Source organism: Podarcis liolepis (assembly GCF_965112155.1).
Source record: "Podarcis liolepis genome assembly, chromosome: 2".
NCBI lineage: Eukaryota > Metazoa > Chordata > Lepidosauria > Squamata > Lacertidae > Podarcis > Podarcis liolepis.
The window spans coordinates 15,399,442-15,421,719 of NC_139555.1; the positions used below are offsets into that span (position 1 = coordinate 15,399,442).

General features: G+C 42.9%; 1 protein-coding gene and 1 long non-coding RNA gene across 3 annotated transcripts in view; one reads left to right on the forward strand and one right to left on the reverse strand.

Annotated features, from left to right (window-relative positions):
• Window positions 1–22,278, reverse strand: part of ACVR1B (activin A receptor type 1B) — a 42,865-nt gene that overhangs the window by 18,720 nt on the left and 1,867 nt on the right. For both annotated transcript variants that reach the window (XM_083490152.1, XM_083490151.1), the window contains exon 2: window positions 3,931–4,170. In XM_083490152.1, the coding sequence (XP_083346278.1) occupies window positions 3,931–4,170 (240 nt within the window). The remainder of the gene's footprint in view (window positions 1–3,930; window positions 4,171–22,278) is intronic.
• Window positions 6,178–22,278, forward strand: part of LOC310700684 — a 61,288-nt gene continuing 45,187 nt past the window's right edge. The window contains exon 1 of the long non-coding RNA XR_014522712.1: window positions 6,178–7,548. This is a non-coding gene — a long non-coding RNA (uncharacterized lncRNA). The remainder of the gene's footprint in view (window positions 7,549–22,278) is intronic.

The window sequence follows — 22,278 nt, forward strand, 5'->3', positions numbered from 1 at the left end:
GAGGAACCCTCACGCTCATGCATTTGTGCTAAGCCATGGTGTGGTTTAGCATTAGAATTTAAGGCACTGTAAATATGCATTAACCTTAATCCCCAAGTTTTACAAACACATTGCTTTTCTGTCAGGTCTGCCATGCAGAAAGGCTCTCTATGATCTGACAGGAACAAGGAGTTGCAATGGAACTTGATGTCACCAGGGGGAGCCAAAGGGATTCTCACGTGTACTTTTCACCCTCTGCAAATAAGAACAGAAGAGCAGCCGGGCAGCCTATCATCCTGTTTCCCAAAGTAGCAAACCAGACACCTACGGTCTGAACTGGTCCTTGCAGGCAAGCTACCTTGGAAACAGTACAGAGCCCTCATGACTACTAAACACCGACAGGTAAATTCATGGATGACAAGGCGAATTCCTTTTTAAAGCCATCCAAGTTGGTGGCCACCACAACATTTTATGGTAGTGAATTCCATAATTTAACTATGTGCTGTGTGCACTTTTTGTTTGTCCCAAATTTCCTACCATTAAGCATCATTGGATGATTCTGCAGTCTAGATTTAAGAAAGAAAAAAAAAAAACCTTTTCATCTACTTACTCTACACCAGGGTTTCCCAAACTTCGGTCTCCAGTTGTTTTTTGTACTACATTTCCCATCATCCCTGACCACTGATCTTGCTAGCTAGGGATGATGGGAGTTGTAGTCCAAAAAAACAGCTGGAGACCCAAGTTGGGGAAACACTGCTCTACACCATACACAATTTTATAAACCTCTTATCCTGTAGCCCCTTACCTTTAGTCTAAGCTAAAAAGCCCCAAACAATGTAAGCTTTCGTCATATGAGAGTTGTCTAGACCCTTGATCAAAAGCCTGTGAGGCAGCATTCAAGTGAGAGGGTCTAATATACAATCAAGGAATTTCATGCATAATTTAACTCCTGTCTAGGCCCTAAACAGGGTGCTAAAACCTGCATAGCTGTGAATATGCCAAAGGGCGGATAAGGTATTTAAATGAAAATCTAGCAGGATATGTCTGCTCAAACCTGTTTGGCTGTTCCACATAATATCTGCATTTATAATGCTAACTGTTCTTATCCATTCCTCTCTCTCCCCCCCCCCAATTTATATTTTATTATCTTCCGTCAAAAGAACAACACAATAAAAACACAGTCAGGATATAATCACAGACGCATATCAAAAGGGCAAAATAAAATTCCAATCAAACTCTGGTATCAAGAAAAAAAAATCTAAACATATTAAATACAATGTCACTAATATGAAACCAAATAAAGAATTCAAAAAAATCCCAGTTAAGAAACTATATCAGGCTCAGGTGCCTTCAGAGTATACAGCTGTAAGAATAAAATAGCTACTGTAAGTGTGCACATAAACCTAATTTTTTATTTAAATTGCTAATTTAAAAAGAAAACCCCCACCTTTGGTTAATCACTCTCTACTGCAACTGAAAAGCAAAATAAATAAATAAGTCAGAAGTTTTTATCTGACTTTCACAAGAAACACTCAGGAAATGAAGTCTTCATTCCCTATGTATTTCTGGTGAAAATCAGATAAAAACTAGGTAGGTGAACCATCAAGGCTTGATTTCTGTCAAAGTTTGAATTAACTTTTTCAAACCATTATCATACAGTTTAATAACAGTGTTCCAAGAACGTTTATCAGAATCCTGATATTAAAGTTCCAGATGAAAAACAGGTTCAGCTCTGGTTTTGGAACTGCTCAATCTCAAGAGGGTGGTAATTTTGACATTTAAAGCCTTATACAGCTCAGGATCTGTATACCAAAAGGACTGTCTTTCCCATATCAACATCAGAGGCCTTTTTGTGTGTGTCACCTCTGAGAGAGGTCCAGAGGATGGCGACAAGAGAATGACCCTTTGTGTAGCAGCTGCCTATCTAAGGAATGCTCTCCCCAAGGAGACCTGCCGGGCATCAACTTTTTCATTGTTTTGGTGCCAGGCAAAGACGCTTGCATTTTCCTAGACATTTTGGCAGAACAAATGACGGGACATCTGTATTATAATTACGTTTTTAATATGCTTATGTATTTTTATTATTGCATTTTCATTCTGCTAGTACCGTATTTTCGCTCCATAGGGCGCATGTGACCATAGGGTGCACCTAGTTGTCAGAGGGGGAAATCAAGGGGGGGTGATCCCCCCCCGCCCAGCTCTGGGAGCAGCGGACAGGCTGCAGGCAGCCTGTGCGCTTCTCCCAGACCTTCTCCCTGCTTTTGCGGGAGGTGGGGGAATTCCCCCACCTCCTGCAAAAGCCCACAGGAGCCGCGCACCCTTTAAGGAGCGCACGGCTCCTGCGGGCTTTTCTACGAGGAGGGAGAAGGGACTGACGTGGCCAGTCAGTCCCTTGTCCCTCCTTGGGGAAAAGCCCCCAAGAGTGGCACGCTCTTTAAAGGGTGCGCGGCTCCTGCGGGCTTTTCTAGGCGGTGGGGGAATTCCCCCACCTCCCGCAAAAGCCCGCAGAAGCCACGCGCTCTTTAAAGGGGCTGCGCGGCTTCTGCTGGTTTTCCTAGGAGGTGGGGGAATTCCCCCACCTCCCGCAAAAGCCGCGCGCTCTTTAAAGGGTGCATGGCTCCTGCGGGCTTTTCTACGAGGTGGGAGAAGGGACTGATGCGGCCAGTCAGTCCCTTCTCCCTCCTGGGGAAAAGCCCGCAAGAGCCGTACGGAGCTTGTGTGTGGCTCTTGGGGGCTTTTCCCGCCTGCCTCCCCCCTGCATTCGCTCCATAGGACGCACACACATTTCCCCTTGCTTTTTAGGAGGGAAGAGGTGCGTCCTATAGAGCGAAAAATACGGTACTTCATTTCAGGACATTTTGGAACAGGAAGTGGCATATAAATTTAATAAACCTAACCGGTCAGCTTCTTAATTTGGCTGTTGCCCCTCTGATACACAGCTTAAATCAGGGGTCAGCAACCTTTTTCAGCCGTGGGCTGGTCCACCATCCATCAGACCATGTGGTGGCCCGGACTATATTTTGAGGGCGGGGGGGGGGGAATGAACAAATTCTTATGCCCCACAAATAACCCAGATATGCATTTTAAATAAAATCACACATTCTACTCATGTAAATACACCAGGAAGGGCCCACAAATAACCCCAAGATGCATTTTAAATAAAAGAACACATTCTACTCATGTAAAAACATGCTGATTCCCGAACCGTCCACGGCCGGATTGAGAAGGCGATTTGGGCCACATCCGCCCCCCGGGCCTTAGGTTGCCTACCCCTGGCATAAATAATTTCCCTTGAGACTGGATTCTGTTGTGGGGCTAATCACATTTTCCCTCTACTCAAGCTCCAAAACTGTGTCACTAAGAATGTGGTGTTGGCTTTCAAAATAGTGCATCTGTTGCTTTTGGCTTTTCTAAAAATGGAATGTGGTTGTACAAGAGTCATGGGCATGTATTTGCAATGCCATTAGTGACAGCAAAACCACTAGCCCACTCCATTTTGTGAACTTTTACTGCATATTTTTCAAAAAATGTATTCCATGGTTGTGTGCTCTCCTACCAAACTCATAAAAAGAGGTAGGATACTAAATCTGCCTGTACCCTACTATTTCAGAATGGAGTATTGCTCATCTATCCAGCCCAACTTCCAAAGGGCGGGGGAAAGTGAGAGTTGCGAAAAAAAAGAATGGTTTTCTCATCCTCTTATATGGGAAATGGATGTTGTGCTCTGACAGCCATGTCTGAAGAGTGGTCAATAAATATTAGCAATTAAAAAATACACACCCAAATAAGTAAAAAATAAAATACCCCCATGATCCTTTTGGTATTATAAAACAAAAAAGAGAAATACTGGTGCTGGATTTAGCAAGCACAGCACTAAGAATAAAATCAGATGTTTCAAAAATGGTATTTTAAGAGACCCACGCACTGCACTCTTCCCTTCAGCTCACTTACCACTGGGTACCAGAGGATCAATTTTGTTACAGTAGTCTTCATAGCAGCAGTGTGTATTGCGCACATCTTCTGAACTCAGGCAGAAGAAGGGTTTTCCAGCAGGTATCAGCTTGGCTTTAGGGATACAGGTTCGGACATGATGCATCTGTCCATTCACATTTGTTATTGAGACCATGCAGGCTCCGTCTGTTTCACATGTGGTGTTGCCTTGGTTGCATTCGTTGCACTCGCACAATAAAGCTGAAGAGACACAGAAAAAGAACGCTCTTGTTAGCAAACTCCCAGCCGGAGCACAACTTGTGGTCCCACTACCCTGAGATGGGACTCCAGATTGCTCCAAAGTTTCACCAAGATGAACCTGGCTTCAAAGCAGGACCAGTAACATTACAGAACGTTTTGAACACAAATAGGCCAAGACTACATGTCCAACATTTACTGTTAGGTTCTCAGATTTCCCATCTGCTAAAATCCATAAAAGAATGACTCATTCAGTTCCTAGTTCCTATAATTCTATATTGCCACCAGGAATAAGACAAGCCTCTCACTCATAGCTACTCTTTATAGAAAACACTCCCATACTTAAGGACTCTTCAGTAAATTCAGTTTGGAGAATCTCTCAAACTGATGCACTTTCCCAATACATGTATGAACTACTGAAAATATATATATAATATAATATAATATAATATAATATAATATAATATAATATAATATAATATAATATAATATAATATAATATAATATAATATAATATAATATAATATAATATAATACAATACAATACAATACAATACAATACAATACAATACAATACAATACAATACAATACAATACAATACAATATAATATAATAATATAATATAATATAATATAATATAATATAATATAATATAATATAATATAAATATAATATATATAAATAAAATCAATGTATTACCGTGCAAAACACCTCCCATTAAACAAAACCCACCCCCCACTATCCACCCCTGAAAAGGACAGGTTCATTTCCTGTAAGATACTGAACAGCTGGGTTGAATATCAATGACAAAGGCAGGATTCAAACTGCTATCTGCAGCGAAAGACCCAGCATCCTGCCTGTTATTGGGAAACTTTAAAGCCATCAATAAGCTTTAGTACAGTACCAAGAAGTTATCTGAAGCCGCAATTCATTCTCTAGAACAATTTTTAAAAATAACTCCAATATACTGTTTACCATGGCAAAGCAGTTGGGGTGGGGAAGTCCAGAGAAACCAAAAACATCAACTGAGGACACACGGTGGCAGGTCAGCCTGCACCACTTTGGTTAAGTCAACTCAAAAAGGATCGTGGCAGTAACTGCAAACAGTTAAGTGTGAGATCCCAATAAGTATATCACAGTGGTTCCATTAATATACAGACATAACTCGGAAGTCGAACGGAATCCGTTCCAGAAGTCCATTCGACTTCCAAAAAGTTCGGAAACCAAGGCGCGGCTTCCGATTGGTTCCCGGTTGTGCAGGCGTGCTGGCAACAATAGCGGAAGCTGTGCCAAACATTTAGCTTCCCCAAAAAGTTCAAAAACCAGAACACTCACTTCCAGTTTTCGACCATTTGGGAGCTGGAACGTTTGACTCCCAAGGCATTTGGGAGCCGAGGTGCAACTGTATTCAAGGTCGTGTCCAGAGAAAAGCACTGGGTGAGTGTTCCTCAGCCCCATGGCATTTGTGCTATGGGGTTCTGCAGGGTACAATTCTTCCCCAGTGGTATTTAATATCTATATGAAGCCATGGGGTGTGGTCATAATAAATTTAATAATAATAATAATAATAATAATAATAATAATAATAATAATAATAATTTATTTATACCCCACCCATCTGGCTGGGCCTCCCCAGCCACTCTGGGTGGCTTCCATAGAAACCAAAAATACAGTAAAATATCACACGTTAAAAACTTCCCTGAACAGGGCTGCCTTAAGATGTCTTCTGAATGTTAGGTAGTTGTTTATCGCTTTGACATCTGCTGGAAGGGTGTTCCACAGGGCGGGCGCCACTACCGAGAAGGGCCTCTGCCTGGTTCCCTGTAGCTTTGCTTCTCGCAATGAGGGAACCGCCAGAAGGCCCTCGGCGCTGGACCTCAGCGTCTGGGCAGAACGATGGGGGTGGAGACGCTCCTTCAGGTATCCTGGACCGAGGCCGTTTAGGGCTTTAAAGGTCAGCACCAACACTTTGAATTGTGCTCGGTAATGATCAGTCATTAGGAGTTCTGGAGCGAGGTATTGCCAGTATGCTGATGACATGCAGTTCTGCTTCTCCATAACATCTGACTTGGGAGAAGCTGTGAAAGCTTTGGAACAGTGTCTTGGTGGACAGGATGAGGGCCAATAAACTGTGTTTAAATCCTGGAAAGGTAGCGGCTCTTTAGGAAGGTGGTTTCCATGTTTGGGAAATTGGCGAGCTACCCATTCTGGATGGGGTTGCACTCCCTCTGAAGGAGCAAGTGCACTGCTTGGATACACCTTTGTCATTTGAGGCCCAAATTTATTCTGTGGCTTTGACCAGTTTCATCCAGTTTGCCAACTACGGCCATTCCTGGACAGGGATAGACTGACCACTGTAGCCTTGTGGCTAGATTACTGTAATGCGCTCTATGTGGGGCTGCCCTTGGTTCAGAAGCTTCAGCTGCTGCAGAATGCTGCAGCCAGATTGCTGATGTGAGTTTCTGGTCAAGAACATCTGACACCATTGTTAAAACAGCTGCACTGACTGCCCATCTGCTACCGAGCCAGGTTCAAAGTTCTTGTACTGATTTACAAAACCCTGAACAAGATGGTTCCAGGATACCTCAGGGATCTCCAGAACCCTTATATTCCAGCTTGATCACCAAGATCATATGAAGGAGTGTCTTTGGTCACTCCTGAGCTGGTGAGGCTTGTTTGACAACAGTGAGAAATCAAGCCTTTCGTGTCATCAGCCCCATACCCTACCATTAGAGATTCAGAGAGCGCCTTCTGTGCCAACTTTTAAATTCCTGCTGAAAACTTTTCTGTTCTGCTGGGCAATTAAGATTGCATCCCCCACAATGGTCTACTGATGTTTGTTTTTAATTTATTTTTGCTTTTAACTTGTTTTTTTACCTTTTACGATGTTCTCATTTGGTTTTATGTGTTTTTATATTGCTGTAGACTGCTGCGATTCTTTTTTGATACAGCTGTATATAAATACATTTTATAAATAAATTAATAAGTTGCTGATGACATCTGGATATAGGCTTTCAACATAAACTGTACCACAAACTCCCCCGGCAGCCTAGGGCAAGCCACACTCTCTCAGCTTTCTTCAGCAAAGTACAGTGGTGCCCCGCAAGACGAATGCCTCGCAAGACAAAAAACTCGCTAGACGAAAGGGTTTTGCGTTTTTTGAGCTGCTTCGCAAGACGAATTTCCCTATGGGCTTGCTTCGCAAGACGAAAAATGAAAACGTCTTGCAAGTTTGTTTCCTTTTTCCTAACAATGTTAATACAGTTGCGACTTGACTTCAAGGAGCAACTCCTAGAACGCGGTGTGGTAGCCTTTTTTGAGGTTTTTGAAGACTTTGGTGATTTTTGAAGCTTTTCCAAAACTTCTTTTGCAGCCATTTGGTAAGTTAAACTTTTAAAACTTTTTTGGGGTTTTTTGGATTTTGGGTTGGGGTGTTTGGAATTCAAGGACTTGGTGTTGGGGAGGGGTTTGCAAGAATCTGGAAGCTTGTGTGTTTTTTTTCTGCATTTTTATGATTTTCTGTGACCATTGGGCCACTCTGCTGTTTTTTAAAAAAAATTCTGGATTTGAATTTCTTTGTGGTGGGGGCTGGGGGAACAGTTGAGGAGGGGGTTCTTCAGCAAGAAGCAAAGAGTGGAAGAGGAACCTTCTTTGAGTTGTCCCCCAGAGTCTTAGAAAATGTACTGTACACTTTGTTGATTTTTAAATGTTTTTCTGTCATGTTTAGAAACTTAACTTATTGTTCCTTCAATTTTTGAATGCTCTTTACAGTATGTGTGACTTTAAAGAGCACTTAATAAACTCTTGTTGTACCAAATTTGGCTTTGTTTGGACTTTTTTTGACCATAGGAACGCATTAATTGAATTTCAATGCATTCCTATGGGATTTCGTGCTTCACAAGACGAAAAATTCGCTAGACGAAAAAACTCGTGGAACGAATTAATTTCGTCTTGCGAGGCACCACTGTACAGTAGGGACCCACATTGCAGAGTTGTATTAAGGATTGCTGAGATCACAGATGAATTTAGATAATCCTCCAAACAATGGTTTTGAAGGTTGGCAATGTGGCACAGGCTTCCACTCTCTTCCTTCCTCTTCACATCCCAATCCCTTTCTCCATTTACAGGTTTTCTCCAGCTGTGAGAATTAGACAAACTACAGCTGCTAACTTCCAAACTAGTTCAAATACACTTCAAACCATGATTTTAGAAGTTAGTGCTACCCTGCCTAACGGATTCAATGTCACAGCAAACTGTGGCTGGAAGAAAATCAAACTGAAGATGGAACTGGCATGCAAGAAATGGGAATGCATATCCTCATGTTACCTCCTTACTACTCTAAACTATGGCTTGGACGATTGGGTTATGGTTTCTCAACTGTGACAATGAGAAAAAAGCTCTGAACAATTTTACAGGGCAATCCTACTCAAAGTAAGTCCCATTATGTTCAGTGGGTCTTCCGCCATATAAGTGTGCAATGAATATAATAAATGCTATTGTTAAACGTCATGTGAGAGCAGACTCATGCTGCAAGGGAAAGATAGAAAAGGGGATGGGAATTTCCAGATGGGAATTGGAAGACACGCCCCCCCCGTCCTGTTCTCCTATGCAAATGTACTCCAGGACTTCTTGATCAGTTATTCCCTTAACAGGGCTGAAAACAGGAAATAACCCTGACGTACGGATTTCAGGGGATAGAGGATTTACAAAGAACAAGGACACACAGAATGAATTACAGCCTCCTGCCCAACATTTCTCCCTTATAAATGTTCTCACCTTGCATTCATATATCAGAAAAAGCAAGTTTGAGAGGACACATTTGCCAAGAATGCACATAATTCCATCCTGAATCTCGCAGGTACATGATGCCACTTGTTTTCTATGAAGCAACACTTGCTACACTATGGGATAAAGACTGCATTCTACCCTTTATTCAAATGCAAGGCAGCTGCCAATTTTCGTATCTCAAGCCTCCAAGCAAAAGCTGTTCTTCTCTCAAGGTGGCTGGAAAAGAAAATGCAGCCAAATCCTGAAACAGCAAGGATGAATATAATAATGTCAAGGAGAAGGGTGGGTGCACGTAATGAGCACGCCATACTTTCTACAGCTGTCATCAGATCCTGTTTCCCCAGAGGGGATAAAGAGCATGTACGTACCTGCAGTGTGGAGTTCAAGGCAAAAAGTTGGTTGCAACTTTTTAAAAGGAGAAAGAAAAAGCTCTGTGATTAACTATTGCCCGCTCTTAACAACAAACTCTTCCAATCCTTAGGAAGACGTTATCACACTGTCAAGTCAGTTCAGAATACCCTTCAGAGGCAATGAATACATCTGACAACCTAAGCAGGGTCAGGCCCAGGTCAAGCCCTGGAACGGTGGTTCTAAGGAAATATCCAAGATGTTGCAGGAAGTGATGATGTGTACGCAGACAGTCTTCTGTATCAGCACCACAATGAAAGCTCTAGCCTAGCACACTGGCCTGACAGGCAGAGAGTGACATCTATAGTCTTGGTGAACTCTGTGACTCCCAGGGGAGAAACTGGATAAATACCAATCTTGTAATTACTGTATTTTTCGCTCTATAGGACGCACCGGACCATAGGACGCACCAGACCATAGGAGGGGGAGAACAGGGAATTCCCCCCCCCTTGTTCTCCCCCTCTAAAACAAGGTGTGTTCAAGGTGCATTCACCCAAAGCCTCCGGAACGCAGCGGGAGTTCCCTCTGGGCTCCGGAGGCTTCAGGTTCCTTTTGACCTGCTCTCTGGGGCTGGCGGTGGGGGGAAGCGCTGCTTTCCCCCACCGCCAGCCTCAAAGACCAGGTCGGGGAGCAGCGGGAAGGTGGTGAGCCGCCTTCCCGCTGCCCCCTGAGCTTGTGGGGCTGGCGGTGTGGGAAGCGCTGCTTCCCCCCACCGCCAGCCTCAAAGACCCTTGAAGCCTTTGGAACGCAGCGCAAGTTCCCGCTGCGCTCCAAAGGCTTCAGGCTTTGGGGACAGCCTTTGGAGCCTCCGCAGGGCCCCTGCGGAGGCTTTGCGCAGCCATCCCCAAGCTAGAACAGCGAGACGGAGCGCTCCACAGCGCTCCGTCTCGCTGTTCTGGCTTCGGGGACAGCCTTTCTAGCCTCTGCAGGGCAGCAGGGTGAAGGCACCCCGCTGCCCTGCAGAGGCTTTGCGCAGCTAACCCCAAGCTAGAAGAGCGAGACGGAGCGCTCCGCAGCGCTCCGTCTCGCTGTTCTGGCTTTGGGCTTAGCCGCGCAGCCTGCATTTGCTCTATAGGACGCACACACATTTCCCGTTAATTTTTGGAGGGGGAAAAGTGTGTCCTATAGAGCGAAAAATACGGTACATTAAGGTCTCGCATCTTCACCTTGCAGTTGCAACTGGATGCAGCTTTCTGATTTTCCCTCTCAAACAGGACCAGTAAGCTGCAAGACAGGGGCTACATTACAATGTAATGAAGATCCTACTTGAGTAGGATTTTGACTGGGCTAACCTAAGAGTTATGGAAGGTAAGCTATTAAGAAGAATCAGTTACAAACTAACAGAAGAAGTTAAAAATAAAGTTTTCAATAGTAGTTCACAAGAGATAAACATAGATTAGTACTTCAGCCCTGCTGTCTGGCACAGGCAGATATCCTTTCTATTTTGGGATTGGAAAAAGGAAATTGAAGACAAAAAGACTCTGCTGTTCCAAGATGGAGAGAGAGATACTATGCATTTGAATTATTTTGAAGGGGAGACCTCATTTTAATATGAAAATTCAAACAACTCAATTAAGGTTGAGACTGTTGGTGGTCTTTAGGTTAATCAGTTTTCGGCGGCAGCTGTGCTGCCTTCTCAAAAGCTCTCTGAGAATGCAGCTATGCAAGGCAACAGTAGAAACTTTCGCTCCTAAGTTTAGTTAAGAGAAACAACGGGTTTTGGAGTACACTTCCTTTACTATAAAGCCATTAAGTGACTTTGATTCTGACAACAAATGAAAGTCTAACAAATTATTGTTGGCATGGTGCAAGTTGGAGACAAGATTAAATTGAAGAGATAAGAAATAAAGGGGCGATTTTCTAGTTCTCTCTTCCTGAGCATCCAGCAAGTGCAAACACAATTTTAAATTCCAAGCCGTGGGGAGTGGAAAGAAAGGAGGGATCTTTTTTATTTTTTTGTAATGGCAAAACGACCACCATTAAGAGCAATTCCATTTGGTTTATTTCTGCTTTTGACGAATATATGCAGTTCGGCCCATGTTGTTTCTTAAAACACCTTAAAGTGACTAACATAGGCTTTAAAAGACCAGCAGATGCATGAAAAGAAGCAATCCAGAGTCTACAATTCTGGATTGTCAACATCAGGGCTTTCTATTTTAAGAATACAACCTTTGGGAGCCTGCTTGTATTCTCCCCTTGAAAGGAGTGCAAGATGGCAAAAATGTTGTCATCTCATTTTATAGATCCAATAACCCTGTGAAGTAGCTTTAAGCTAGGACAGTGACTTGTCCAACACTCCTGCCATGTAATCAGTGCACTACTAGACTTGTAGCAATTCCTGATGAGTCTTCTTAATGGGTTAATGCCTGTTAAAGTCCTGGCTCTGCCTGGCATACTAAATAGATGATACAAACATGTCCTGTTCTCTGACACAAAACGTCTAGACCATGCATGCTAAGCATGTACAGCACCCTGAATGCCCATTGGCTGGATTCCGCTGAATGTTTGGTTTTAACTGTGTCTATTCTGTTTATATGCATGAATGTACAGAAACATCTTTCAATGTTGGGTAGCATCTGATTGTAATCGTTGACACCTTGTCTGTAGTAACTGGTTTACTGAAACCAGTTTACATGAAAAAGGCTTCGAATTAGTATTTGTGTGTATCTTACTTGTGTTGTCTACAACAGCACTTGTGTGGGCACAGAACTCCCATATTAGAAACTGCACTAGTTTGGAGAGGAAATTTTAGCTTTCCATACTGCTGTACAAAATAGCTAACATAAATACCACAAATTAAAAACTGCAATTGTTATCTTTGAAAGCCAGTCATGTGCTACAGGTAGCTAATTTTCCTATATATTACTGAGTCGTCTGATAATTAGTAATATTGCAGGTTTTACAAACTATTGGGGAGAATGATATATAAACAAACCCGAGACACATACTTCCTTTTCACAGAGCTGCTATAAGGATGTTTGACTTAGGAAAGCAAGAGGAGAGAATATATTCTTATATTAAGGTGGGAAAACACTTTTGTCCCCCCACTTGCCAATCTGATTCTACCAGAAATCAACAAGACTTGCATTTGGTGCTGAATTTTAACAGCACTGAATTCAAGCCTTGCTGCAAATAAATAATTGGGAGTGCACTCTTAAGCTGTAACATCCCAATTGTTCCTTGGCAGTCGTGGGTTTACCTGTCCTGCAAATCAAAACTACAAAATGCAAATACAAATTTTCAAGGCTGTAGCCACTATTTACAAAACAAAGAAGTTACCCAAACAATACAGATGATTACTTATGAGATCTCTAGAATTTTATCTCATTTCATACTTCTTCAAAATCAGAATGGAGACTCATTCATAGATTGTACCCATAAATCCCCTTCAGTGCCTTGGTTTTCTCTCTTGCTTTCAAGAATGTTGTATTCCTATTTATCTTAAAAACATGATTCAAAATGTTATCATTCGTTTGATGATGTTGGAATGAATACACACATACACAGAGTCACAAAAAACTCTTCAATTTGTTTGATTTTTTTCTAAGTTCTTAATCATTTTCGTTCAAACCTGAATCATATGATAACCGGAGAGTGATGGCTTGGTATAGTTGGCCAAAAATGGTCTTGTGAGTCAAATTAGGTGGTCTGGAGGACCTCATTTGTCATATAAGCTAGAGCAGGGTTCTGCAACCCGCGGCTCCGGAGCCGCATGTGGCTCTTTTACACCTTTGCCGCGGCTCCGAGGCGGATACTAGCGAGGGGAGGAGGCGCATTGTGCGCCCCAACACTCCCCACTGTGGTGGGCGCTGTAATGGCTGTGACATCGCATGGGGGCGGTGCGTGTGTTAGTCACGCACCGTCCCGACGTCACCTTCCTGCCCGCCCGCCCGCCCGCTACATTGTAAGGGGCATGTACGCTGGTCACTGCATTGAAAGGGGGCATGTACGCTGGTCACTGTTTTGAAGGGGAGTGAAGAACACACACACAAAAAAGGTCACTTGTTAATTTAACGTTTATTTCTATGAGGAGGAGTAATTCTGAGGGGTCAAACAAAGAAATAATAAAAAAGTGACAAAAAAGTTATTTTTATAATGACGAGTTTTGCGGCTCCCAGTTTTTTCCCCCTTTGGAAACGGGTCCAAGTGGCTCTTTTTGTCTTAAAGGTTGCAGACCCCTGAGCTAGAGGTTCCCCACCCTTGTCTTAAATACACCAAAGGCCAGGACTTAGATGTTTTTGTACAAAATGCAAAAATGTAAAGCTTTTCCCCACTCTTCACTTGGGACTGGGCAGGATATCCTCTAAATCAAATACTGTACGTCAAATTTTTCTTACATAAGTGGTTGAGCTTTTATTCCAGTCCAATTGTTCACTGCAATAAAGTTTCCTTGTTGGAAAAGGGCTCCCAAGTCCCTTATATTTCTAACCAACAAAAATATACATCAACTTGCTTGCCTGTGTTAAATCACCTGTCCATCAACCACACTGAACTGACTCTCCTCCAATTTACAAAAGCTTCTTTGCCAGAAGTAGTGTTTTACTTGCCAATGTTTACTGCAGGTGGATAGGGACGGCTTAAAGGCCTTCTGCAATTCCTTTTCAATATACTCTAAGGCAGTGTTTCCCAACCGGTGTTCCGCGGCACACGAGTGTGCCGTGAGACATCAGCTGGTGTGCCGCGAGATGCCTGGAGGGAGGCGGGCGAGTCGGGCGGCGAGAGGCGGGGCGGCGGCGGCGGCGAGGAGAGGCCGCGCCTCCTGCTGCTGCCTGGCGCTCCTCCTCGCAGCCGGCAGCGCTGCCTGGGCGCCTCCGCGCGACTCTGCCTCGCTGGGTTTGGTCTCCCAGCAGAGACGGGTCACACGCGCCCCTCCCTCCCTCCCTCAGCCTGCGCGGAGGGAGAGTCAGAGAGAGGCATCGCTCCTGCGCGGCGGGAGAGGGAGCAGCCGGAGCGATGCCCCTTGAAATCTTCGCCCTGCCTTCTTCTGGAGCGACGGAGAGCCTCTTAAAACTCGTCCGTCCGCTTCTCTCTCTGCCAAGAGGCGTCCAGCAAGCCGGCTTTGCCAGCGGAGCCAGCCTTGGAACAGACCCATCCGTCAAGCGGGGATTGTGCGTCCTCCTGGACAGAGTGTAAGCAACCGGGTTTAATTTGGGTTACGCGGAACTCCAGCGCTCAGGGCGGGAGTTTAGGAAATCCAATCGGGTGGCGCCGCTCTTCCTTGGGACCCCATGGGGAAACACTGGGGACCTACTTCTAAGCAAACGGGTCTACACGCCTCTCTGCCCCCCCTTTAACCTTTAGCTTCAAAGCCAGAGCAAACCGAGGCTAAATCCGTATTTACATAGGATAGCTTTCGTGCGTCCCTCCCGGCGTGACGCTGCGCGCTGACGTCACGGGGCGGGGCTTTAATGGTGGTGTGCCGCGAGATTTTTTTTCAGTAAACAGGTGTGCCGTTGCCCAAAAAAGTTTGGGAAACACTGCTCTAAGGTTGTGTCCGGCAGCTAACCTTATAACTGATTTAATTTTTTAGAAGGGGGGGGGGAAAACGGGGAGTGAATATACCTCAAGTAAGAGGTACCAACTAGCAGAAGGGTTTGCATAGCTGTCCATATTTTGGATAAGTCTACTCTGGGGTTTAGGGTAAAAAGGTAAAGGTACCCCTGCCCATACGGGCCAGTCTTGCCAGACTCTAGGGTTGTGCGCTCATCTCACTCTATAGGCCAGGAGCCAACGCTGTCCGCAGACACTTCCGGGTCACATGGCCAGCGTGACAAGCTGCATCTGGCGAGCCAGCGCAGCACACGGAAACGCCATTTACCTATTTATCTACTTGCACCCGGGGGTGCTTTCGAACTGCTAGGTTGGCAGGCGCTGGAACCAAACGACGGGAGCGCACCCCGCCGCGGGGATTCGAACCGCCGACCATGCGATCGGCAAGTCCTAGGCGCTGAGGTTTTACCCACAGCGCCACCCGCGTCCCACACTCTGGGGTTTAAAGGTACCTTAATCGGCCTTCGGTATTGTTTTATTTTAAATTGTGATACACCTTGTCATTCTCTTTATAAACCACATTTTTTATGAAATAAAAAAAATACTATGAAATCCTTGCCTGTCTGCAACACCTAGATAATGCAGCCCTGTTTGCCAAGGTTGGTGATTTCACATGAAACAGGTACGTCAGCCTGAACACCCCAGGGCAGAAGGAAACATGGGCAGCGGGGGGCGGGGAGAGGGAGATTAGAAAGCAACTTGTGCGGTTCTGGTACTTCAAGTTTTGACTAGCGACGGGAAAAAATTCTCCCCGTGTCAATAAAAGCAAAAGAAAAGTTGGTATTATTACGATTATTTCACCTTGGAGAATGTTGCATGCTCAGAATCCAACAGGTACTTAAGAGGCCAGTGGCAAGTTTTTTTCACAGAATGATTGAAAGTGCAGCTGGGAATGTTTGGGCAAGCCCAATAAAAGAAATAACTGAACAAAAGCAAAATTCAGACCAGACTTTTTCTAGCAGTTAGCTTGGAAGCAGGGTAGAGACACCATTTATAAAGTGGAACATATAATCCACTTAATTAAAACAAAATTCCTGGGTTGGACACAATAAGGTTCATGTGATCTTTATCTACATCTGTGATAAAATGTCTAAAGATGCACTGAAAGAAAGGTGTAACACAAGCTTGCTGGGAATTGTATTTCTGTCTGTTTGGCATGTCTGTGTCTGACATTCTGCTCCAAGACAGACACAGCCCCAAAAGACGCTGTTTAAACAAGCCTAGCTAAGCTTCAGAGCCTCCGAATAAAAGCTTTGTTCTTGCTCAAGAGATCTATAGAGTATGCATTTCTGCTGAAGTGAACTAGCTGACACTGATTTCATCAGACCTAACATACATCTTGCGAAGACACAAGTTCAGTGAGGGACAGAAGGCCCAGCTCAACTTTGCTTCTGCCACAAAGCAAGCTGTAGAACAAATAAAAGGCGGGATTCAACTAAGTTGTTGCGTGTGTGGAACCAAGCCCACTAGCGCAACAGTACACATATCCCACATAGCACTGCACTGAATTCCACCTTGGGGCATCTTCAAACTCAATCAATCTGCACTGAAGGGAGCTTTTCAAAATGAAGACATACTTGGTGAATATACAAACCACCCTTTGGTAGAAAACTATCAGGGATTCATATAGTTTTAAAATAGTAAATAGTAGTAAAATAGCAAAACACCAACGCAGAACTGCAATAAAATATAAGAAACAACGCTCATAGCAGCTCAGATGGCTCAGTTGGTTAGAGCATGGTGCTGATAACACCAAGGTAGCAGGTTTGATCCCCATATGGGACAGCTGCATATTCCTGCATTGCAGGGAGTTGGACTAGATGATCCTCAGGGTCCCTTCCAACTCTACAACTCTATGAATAGCATTTAAACAGAATGGCTAAAATTGGCCTCAAAACCATGATTGAGTACCTGGGCAAATTATTATTATTTATTTGGAGTATTTACACCCCTGCATCAAGGTTGCAAGGAACGCGGGTGGAGCTGTGGCTTAAACCACAGAGCCTAGGACTTGCCAATCGGAAGGTTGGCAGTTCGAATCCCCGTGACGGGGTGAGCTCCCGTTGCTCGGTCCCTGCTCCTGCCAACCTAGCAGTTCAAAAGCACGTCAAAGTGCAAGTAGATAAATAGGTACCGCTCCGGCGGGAAGGGAAACGGCGTTTCCGTGCGCTGCTCTGGTTTGCCAGAAGCGGCTTAGTCATACTGGACACATGACCCAGAACCTGTATGCCGGCTCCTTCGGCCAATAAAGTGAGATGAGCACCACAACCCCAGAGTCAGCCACGACTGGACCTAATGGTCAGGGGTCCCTTTACCTTTTTATCAAGGTTGGTGTCAAGTGAGCTTCTCTGGGGAAGACATTCCAAATGAGCCACCATAATTGGAAAAATAATACACATAGCCTATTCCTGGTAACTACCAATCTAATTTCAGAGGGTAGGAGGAAGTGGACTTTAGGTACTTGAATCCAAAGCTCTCTTAACACTGTTATAATCAATACAAACTGAGGCAAAGGCTCCTATTTTGGAAACTGCTCTTAGAAATCCTCTTTTGACTTTCACACTAAATGTGCAGAGGTCCTATGTGCCCAAGTCACTTGGGCGGGGCTTCCATTTCTGCCCTTGTCCTCGTCTGCAGTTTGAGCCCTCATGTGTTTAGTTGAATATCTGCACCAGCATTCAAAATTCACGATACCCCAAGTGAAATTTTGCACCTGGCTATTGGTAACTTGCGACCAAGTGAAGATGCCTGGGTGCCAGGATGGTGTCTGACATCTCCACCATCTGGAGGTGCATACCTAGGGATTCTTGGGTCTTGACTATTTTTACACTAGCAACAGACCCTGTAGAATTTTATCTATTATATTTTATTTGCACAATCAGAATGAATTTCAGAAACCAAAAAGTTGTATTGAAAAATAAAACTTTTGAGCTGTCTGGCCCCCAAATGGCAACTAGGCATTCAGTTTTGGCAACTGTACCCCTGGTTTAAGGAGCCATTTGGCACCTAGCTTATGAGAGTTTCTAACACTGATCTGCACACGCTTTCCATGTCCAAAAAATATGCTACAGCTCTGTTTCTCTTCAAATTTAGGAAGCAGTGGCTCCTTTCTTTTTGTTGGCAGGACTGCTAAGAGTGAAGAGGTAAGATAACTTTTCCTCACAATGCACAAACATACATAGATAAACATAAAAACAGAATTTAAAACTTTAATGCAACCAATAATAATAAAGCGGCCAGCACAATGAAACAGAAACAGTCCAGTAAGACCATAAATATAGTAACATCAGAATAAATCAGCGCCATGAATTTCTGCATGTTTTCAAAGTCTGCTTTAAAACTGATAGGAATGGGGCTTATCTGATCTTCAGGTTGGAACAGAGTTCCACAAATGCAGGGCCACCAAGAAAGCCTTCTCCCACATGCTTGCCAACTTGATTACTCTCAAGAGGTGGGCCTGCAATCAGGGCCTCATAAGCAGGTCTCAATGTGAAAGCGGTCTGGTATGATTGAAAGCCGTCCTTCAAGTAACTTGGTCCCAAACTATTTAGGACTTTAAAGGTAAACAACATTCCAAACTGGATCTGTGAACTCACTGGCAACTAACACACCTGATCTAATGCAATACTTCCTGATTGCTTGGCAGCAATCACAAAAATAGGAATTTAGGGTAGAAACTGCAAGAATTTACAATAACTGCAATGTTTAGTGTGTCCCATGCCCTCCGGAGGAATAGATCCTATAAGATTGGTATGTCACATCAATCAACTAAGGTCAAATATTCCAAGAAGCTAAGAAACCACTCCTCGTTCAGCATCCCAGACCAAGAATGCTTGTTTATGTATGGCCTATTTTTTATTGCACCAGAGTGCCATCTGATAGCCAAAGAATTAGGACTCTTTGCTTTGAGGCTTGTAGGAGTCAAACTACGCAGAGAAACAGACACATTTTTTAAGATTAGTTGGGAGAAGGAAGTAGCAAGTGGAGAACAGTCTTTTAAGAGTGGAAAGGCTTAAACCTTTCTTTCCCACCCATCTTTCTGTTGCTTACAGTTGCAGAGGAAAATTATGCAACATGTAGATTGGCCCCAATGTTTTATCTCAACTAACAACAAATCTGCAGCATCTCTTGCTGTTGCTTCCTAAGTCCTGCTAAATGACACAATTTTAAAATGTGTACACACAAGATAATGTTAAGCTACCCCAAACAGATTTGTTTTTTAGAAGTGGTTATTATTGGAATCATTAAGTGAGATATTTCCTAGACAAACATATTCAACATCAAATATCTGTATGGAGTAAAAGATAAAAGGGATCATTGGGTAAGACAGTAGCTTATGAACAGGCAAGTTATTTCACTTTACTGTGTTTAAAATAACACTATAGGAATGCACTAACACACACAGAGTGATTTATGAACTATATTCTTTCTTCAATAATTAAGCATCTTTTAAAAACCTCATTTTAATTTGAATATTGACCAAATCCACACTGGCTCCATAGTACTCTGGGTTTATTCATAAATGGTCAATTCGGTAAGAAAACGTACAGCAACTAAGATTGGTTTTGAGGCTTTGATTCAAATACTTATATTATATATACAATATTGCTTTAAAGGCTTAGCAGAGGGGCCTTGAGCTGCTAACTCTCCACTTTAATTTGTTTATGTTATGCCCTCACTATTAAGTGAAAGCTCGCCTTAAGAGAAATTATCTCCTTATGGTCTGCACTTCGGGAATGCAGCTAAAGAGAAGCGCCCTGGATAATATTGTAAGAGGAAATAATCTTACTCGTGGACATTCTTTAAACTGCTTGTTTTACCATAGGGCTAAAGTTTTACTTGAGGCCATTTACAAGTGCAGTTTCCACAGCAGCATGCAGATTGGGATACCAAACCAGATGGCCAAAAGTGGGAGGAAAATCTCAGGGTTCTGGCCAAGATGTGTGAAAAGAAGTTCAAGGACAGTTTTTTTGGACAGTGCACCCAATTTCCAATTAAGTGGTATCTTTCTTGGAAAGTAATAAAATATAAATTACCGTATTTTTTGCACCATAACATTCACTTTTTTCCTCCTAAAAAGTAAGGGGAAATGTCTATGCGTGTTATGGAGGGAATGCCTACGGGTGGCATGCCTACTGATTTTCCTCCTCTAAAAACTATGTGCGTGTTATGGTCGGGTGCGTGTTATAGAGTGAAAAATACGGTATGTTCTCTTCTGAACTAACTAAATCCTTGTTCTGAGAAATATCAGCAAAGGAATCCACAACTTTTTACTTTCAAGTAACAGCTAAGCTTCTAAACATGTAGGTTTATTAATCATACAGGACACTGCATGCTCAGAAGCTACGGAAACAGCAAGCTGAATTATGTTTTCATACAAAGTAATTAGGAGGCTGTTTTATTCTTATGTAAAAATACATATACAGAACAAGTGAAAGCTACTGAAAATGAACCTTATTAGCAGAGCACAGAAAGCATGTTATGGTTGCTTAAAGAGACACCAATTACCACAGTTAAGCTTCAAGCAGTTCATGCTGTTTACTATTATCCTTTTAAAATTGGCTTTCACCCACCCACCCCTTTCTCTTGCAACTTGGCAAAATTGGTTCCTTGCACACACCTTTTCACAAACATCAGTTTTTATTTGCACATTTGTCCTTGCCCATAAAACCATGCTGCATACACACCTCACTGAAGAATCCTATTAGTAAAAACGTACATTGCAGCATTTGCTGAAAACAATTGCTGTCAACCAAAACAAAGCATCAAAGACTATGGAAGTCAATTTCCCCATTCCTATTTATTTTTTCAACAGGCATGAGTTTGAAGGAAACCAATAAGAACTTTTCAGAGCAGAGTGAAGTGTGACATGAATGGAGAGGCTCAGTCTTCAGTAGGCTTCACATACAAAGTTAATCTGCTCCCTAATAATTTCACATTTAACAGTTAGATGATAAGCACCCACTAGCTCTTCTGAAATCCAATTTCACCTTATGCTGGCAATCTGGATATTTTTAAAAATTGGTTTGAACAACCGAAAGCTGGAACAAATGAATTGAGAACTAAACTAAGAGATGGAGGATTAAAAAGACCAAAATATCACAACAATGCTATGAAGCAATATTATTACTGTCAATTTCATTGAATTCTCATTTGTTAGTTCCTGTATCATGTACAGTAGTCAGAACATCCAAGCACCCATACTGTATATGTTCTCATAATTTTTAAGTTTTTCTCAACACACAAAACTTAGCTAAATAAAATTATTGGAAAGAAGCAAATGAGATTTGTAGCCCAATCCTAGGCATGTTTACTTAGGACTGGCATACTGGTGTGAAGAGTTCAGTGGAGTTACTATCTGCTTAGCTGTGCATAGGACTGCAGCATTAGGGTGAAATTAAGCATGCTATTGACTGACTGACTGACTGATTGATTTTTATCTCCTGTTGTTATTTTTGATGCTGCCATTTTCTACTGTTCTTACTGTCTGGTTCAGACATTTTCGGATTTTCTATTTTTTTTAATTGTTAGCAGCTTATTTGTTAGCAAAAATTTGCCCATTTGTTAAGTTCTAATAATGGAATTGTTTTAGAATTGCGGCTCTCCTCTACACTGGGCTGTAATGTGAACCTTGTAGCATATCCTTTTAAAAAAAACTTTAATTTAAGGGAAAGCGAGTTCACAGAGTTCAATGCTAAAAAGCAAATGTTAATTAATCAGAAAAGGGAGCAGGGCTTTAGATAAAACTGATGGGAACACCTGATAGCAGAACCCCTTTAAAGCTGTGTTCTTTCCAATGGCAAACAACAACCTTCAGAAACCATGGCAATACACCCCTTTAAAAAAAGAAATTAAGCCACACAGCCTTGGACACCATCATTCAGGAACGTGGTAAGATTGTATTTATCCCTCTGCAAACTTATACTTCAGAGATAACATGCTGCCACCTATCCCTATATGTTGATCTTTTTTACATCCTCCTTTGAAGCACCCATTTTATATCTTTGTACCAGAATAAGCCCAGCTCTGCAAATGTCCTGGGGAATAATCTTGCTACCAGTGTTCTCCAAATTCAAAATTTCCAATTAGCTGAATGAGGCATTGCCAGACTCTGTCCTCCCTCTTCCAAGAAACTGAGATATCTTGCCACAGCAACTATCTGGCAGAAGAAACCAACTGGATACACGTGTTCCTTATTCACAACAAATTCTTGTACCCAGAAGACTTTCTGGAAGTGCCCAAAGGGAAGGGCAATGATATCTAAGCTGACTTTGCCATATAGTAAACTGACTGAGTAGCTTGATGATTTATTTAGTACATTTATAGCCTGTTTTCCCCCATCACAGAATCCAAGACAGCAGCAC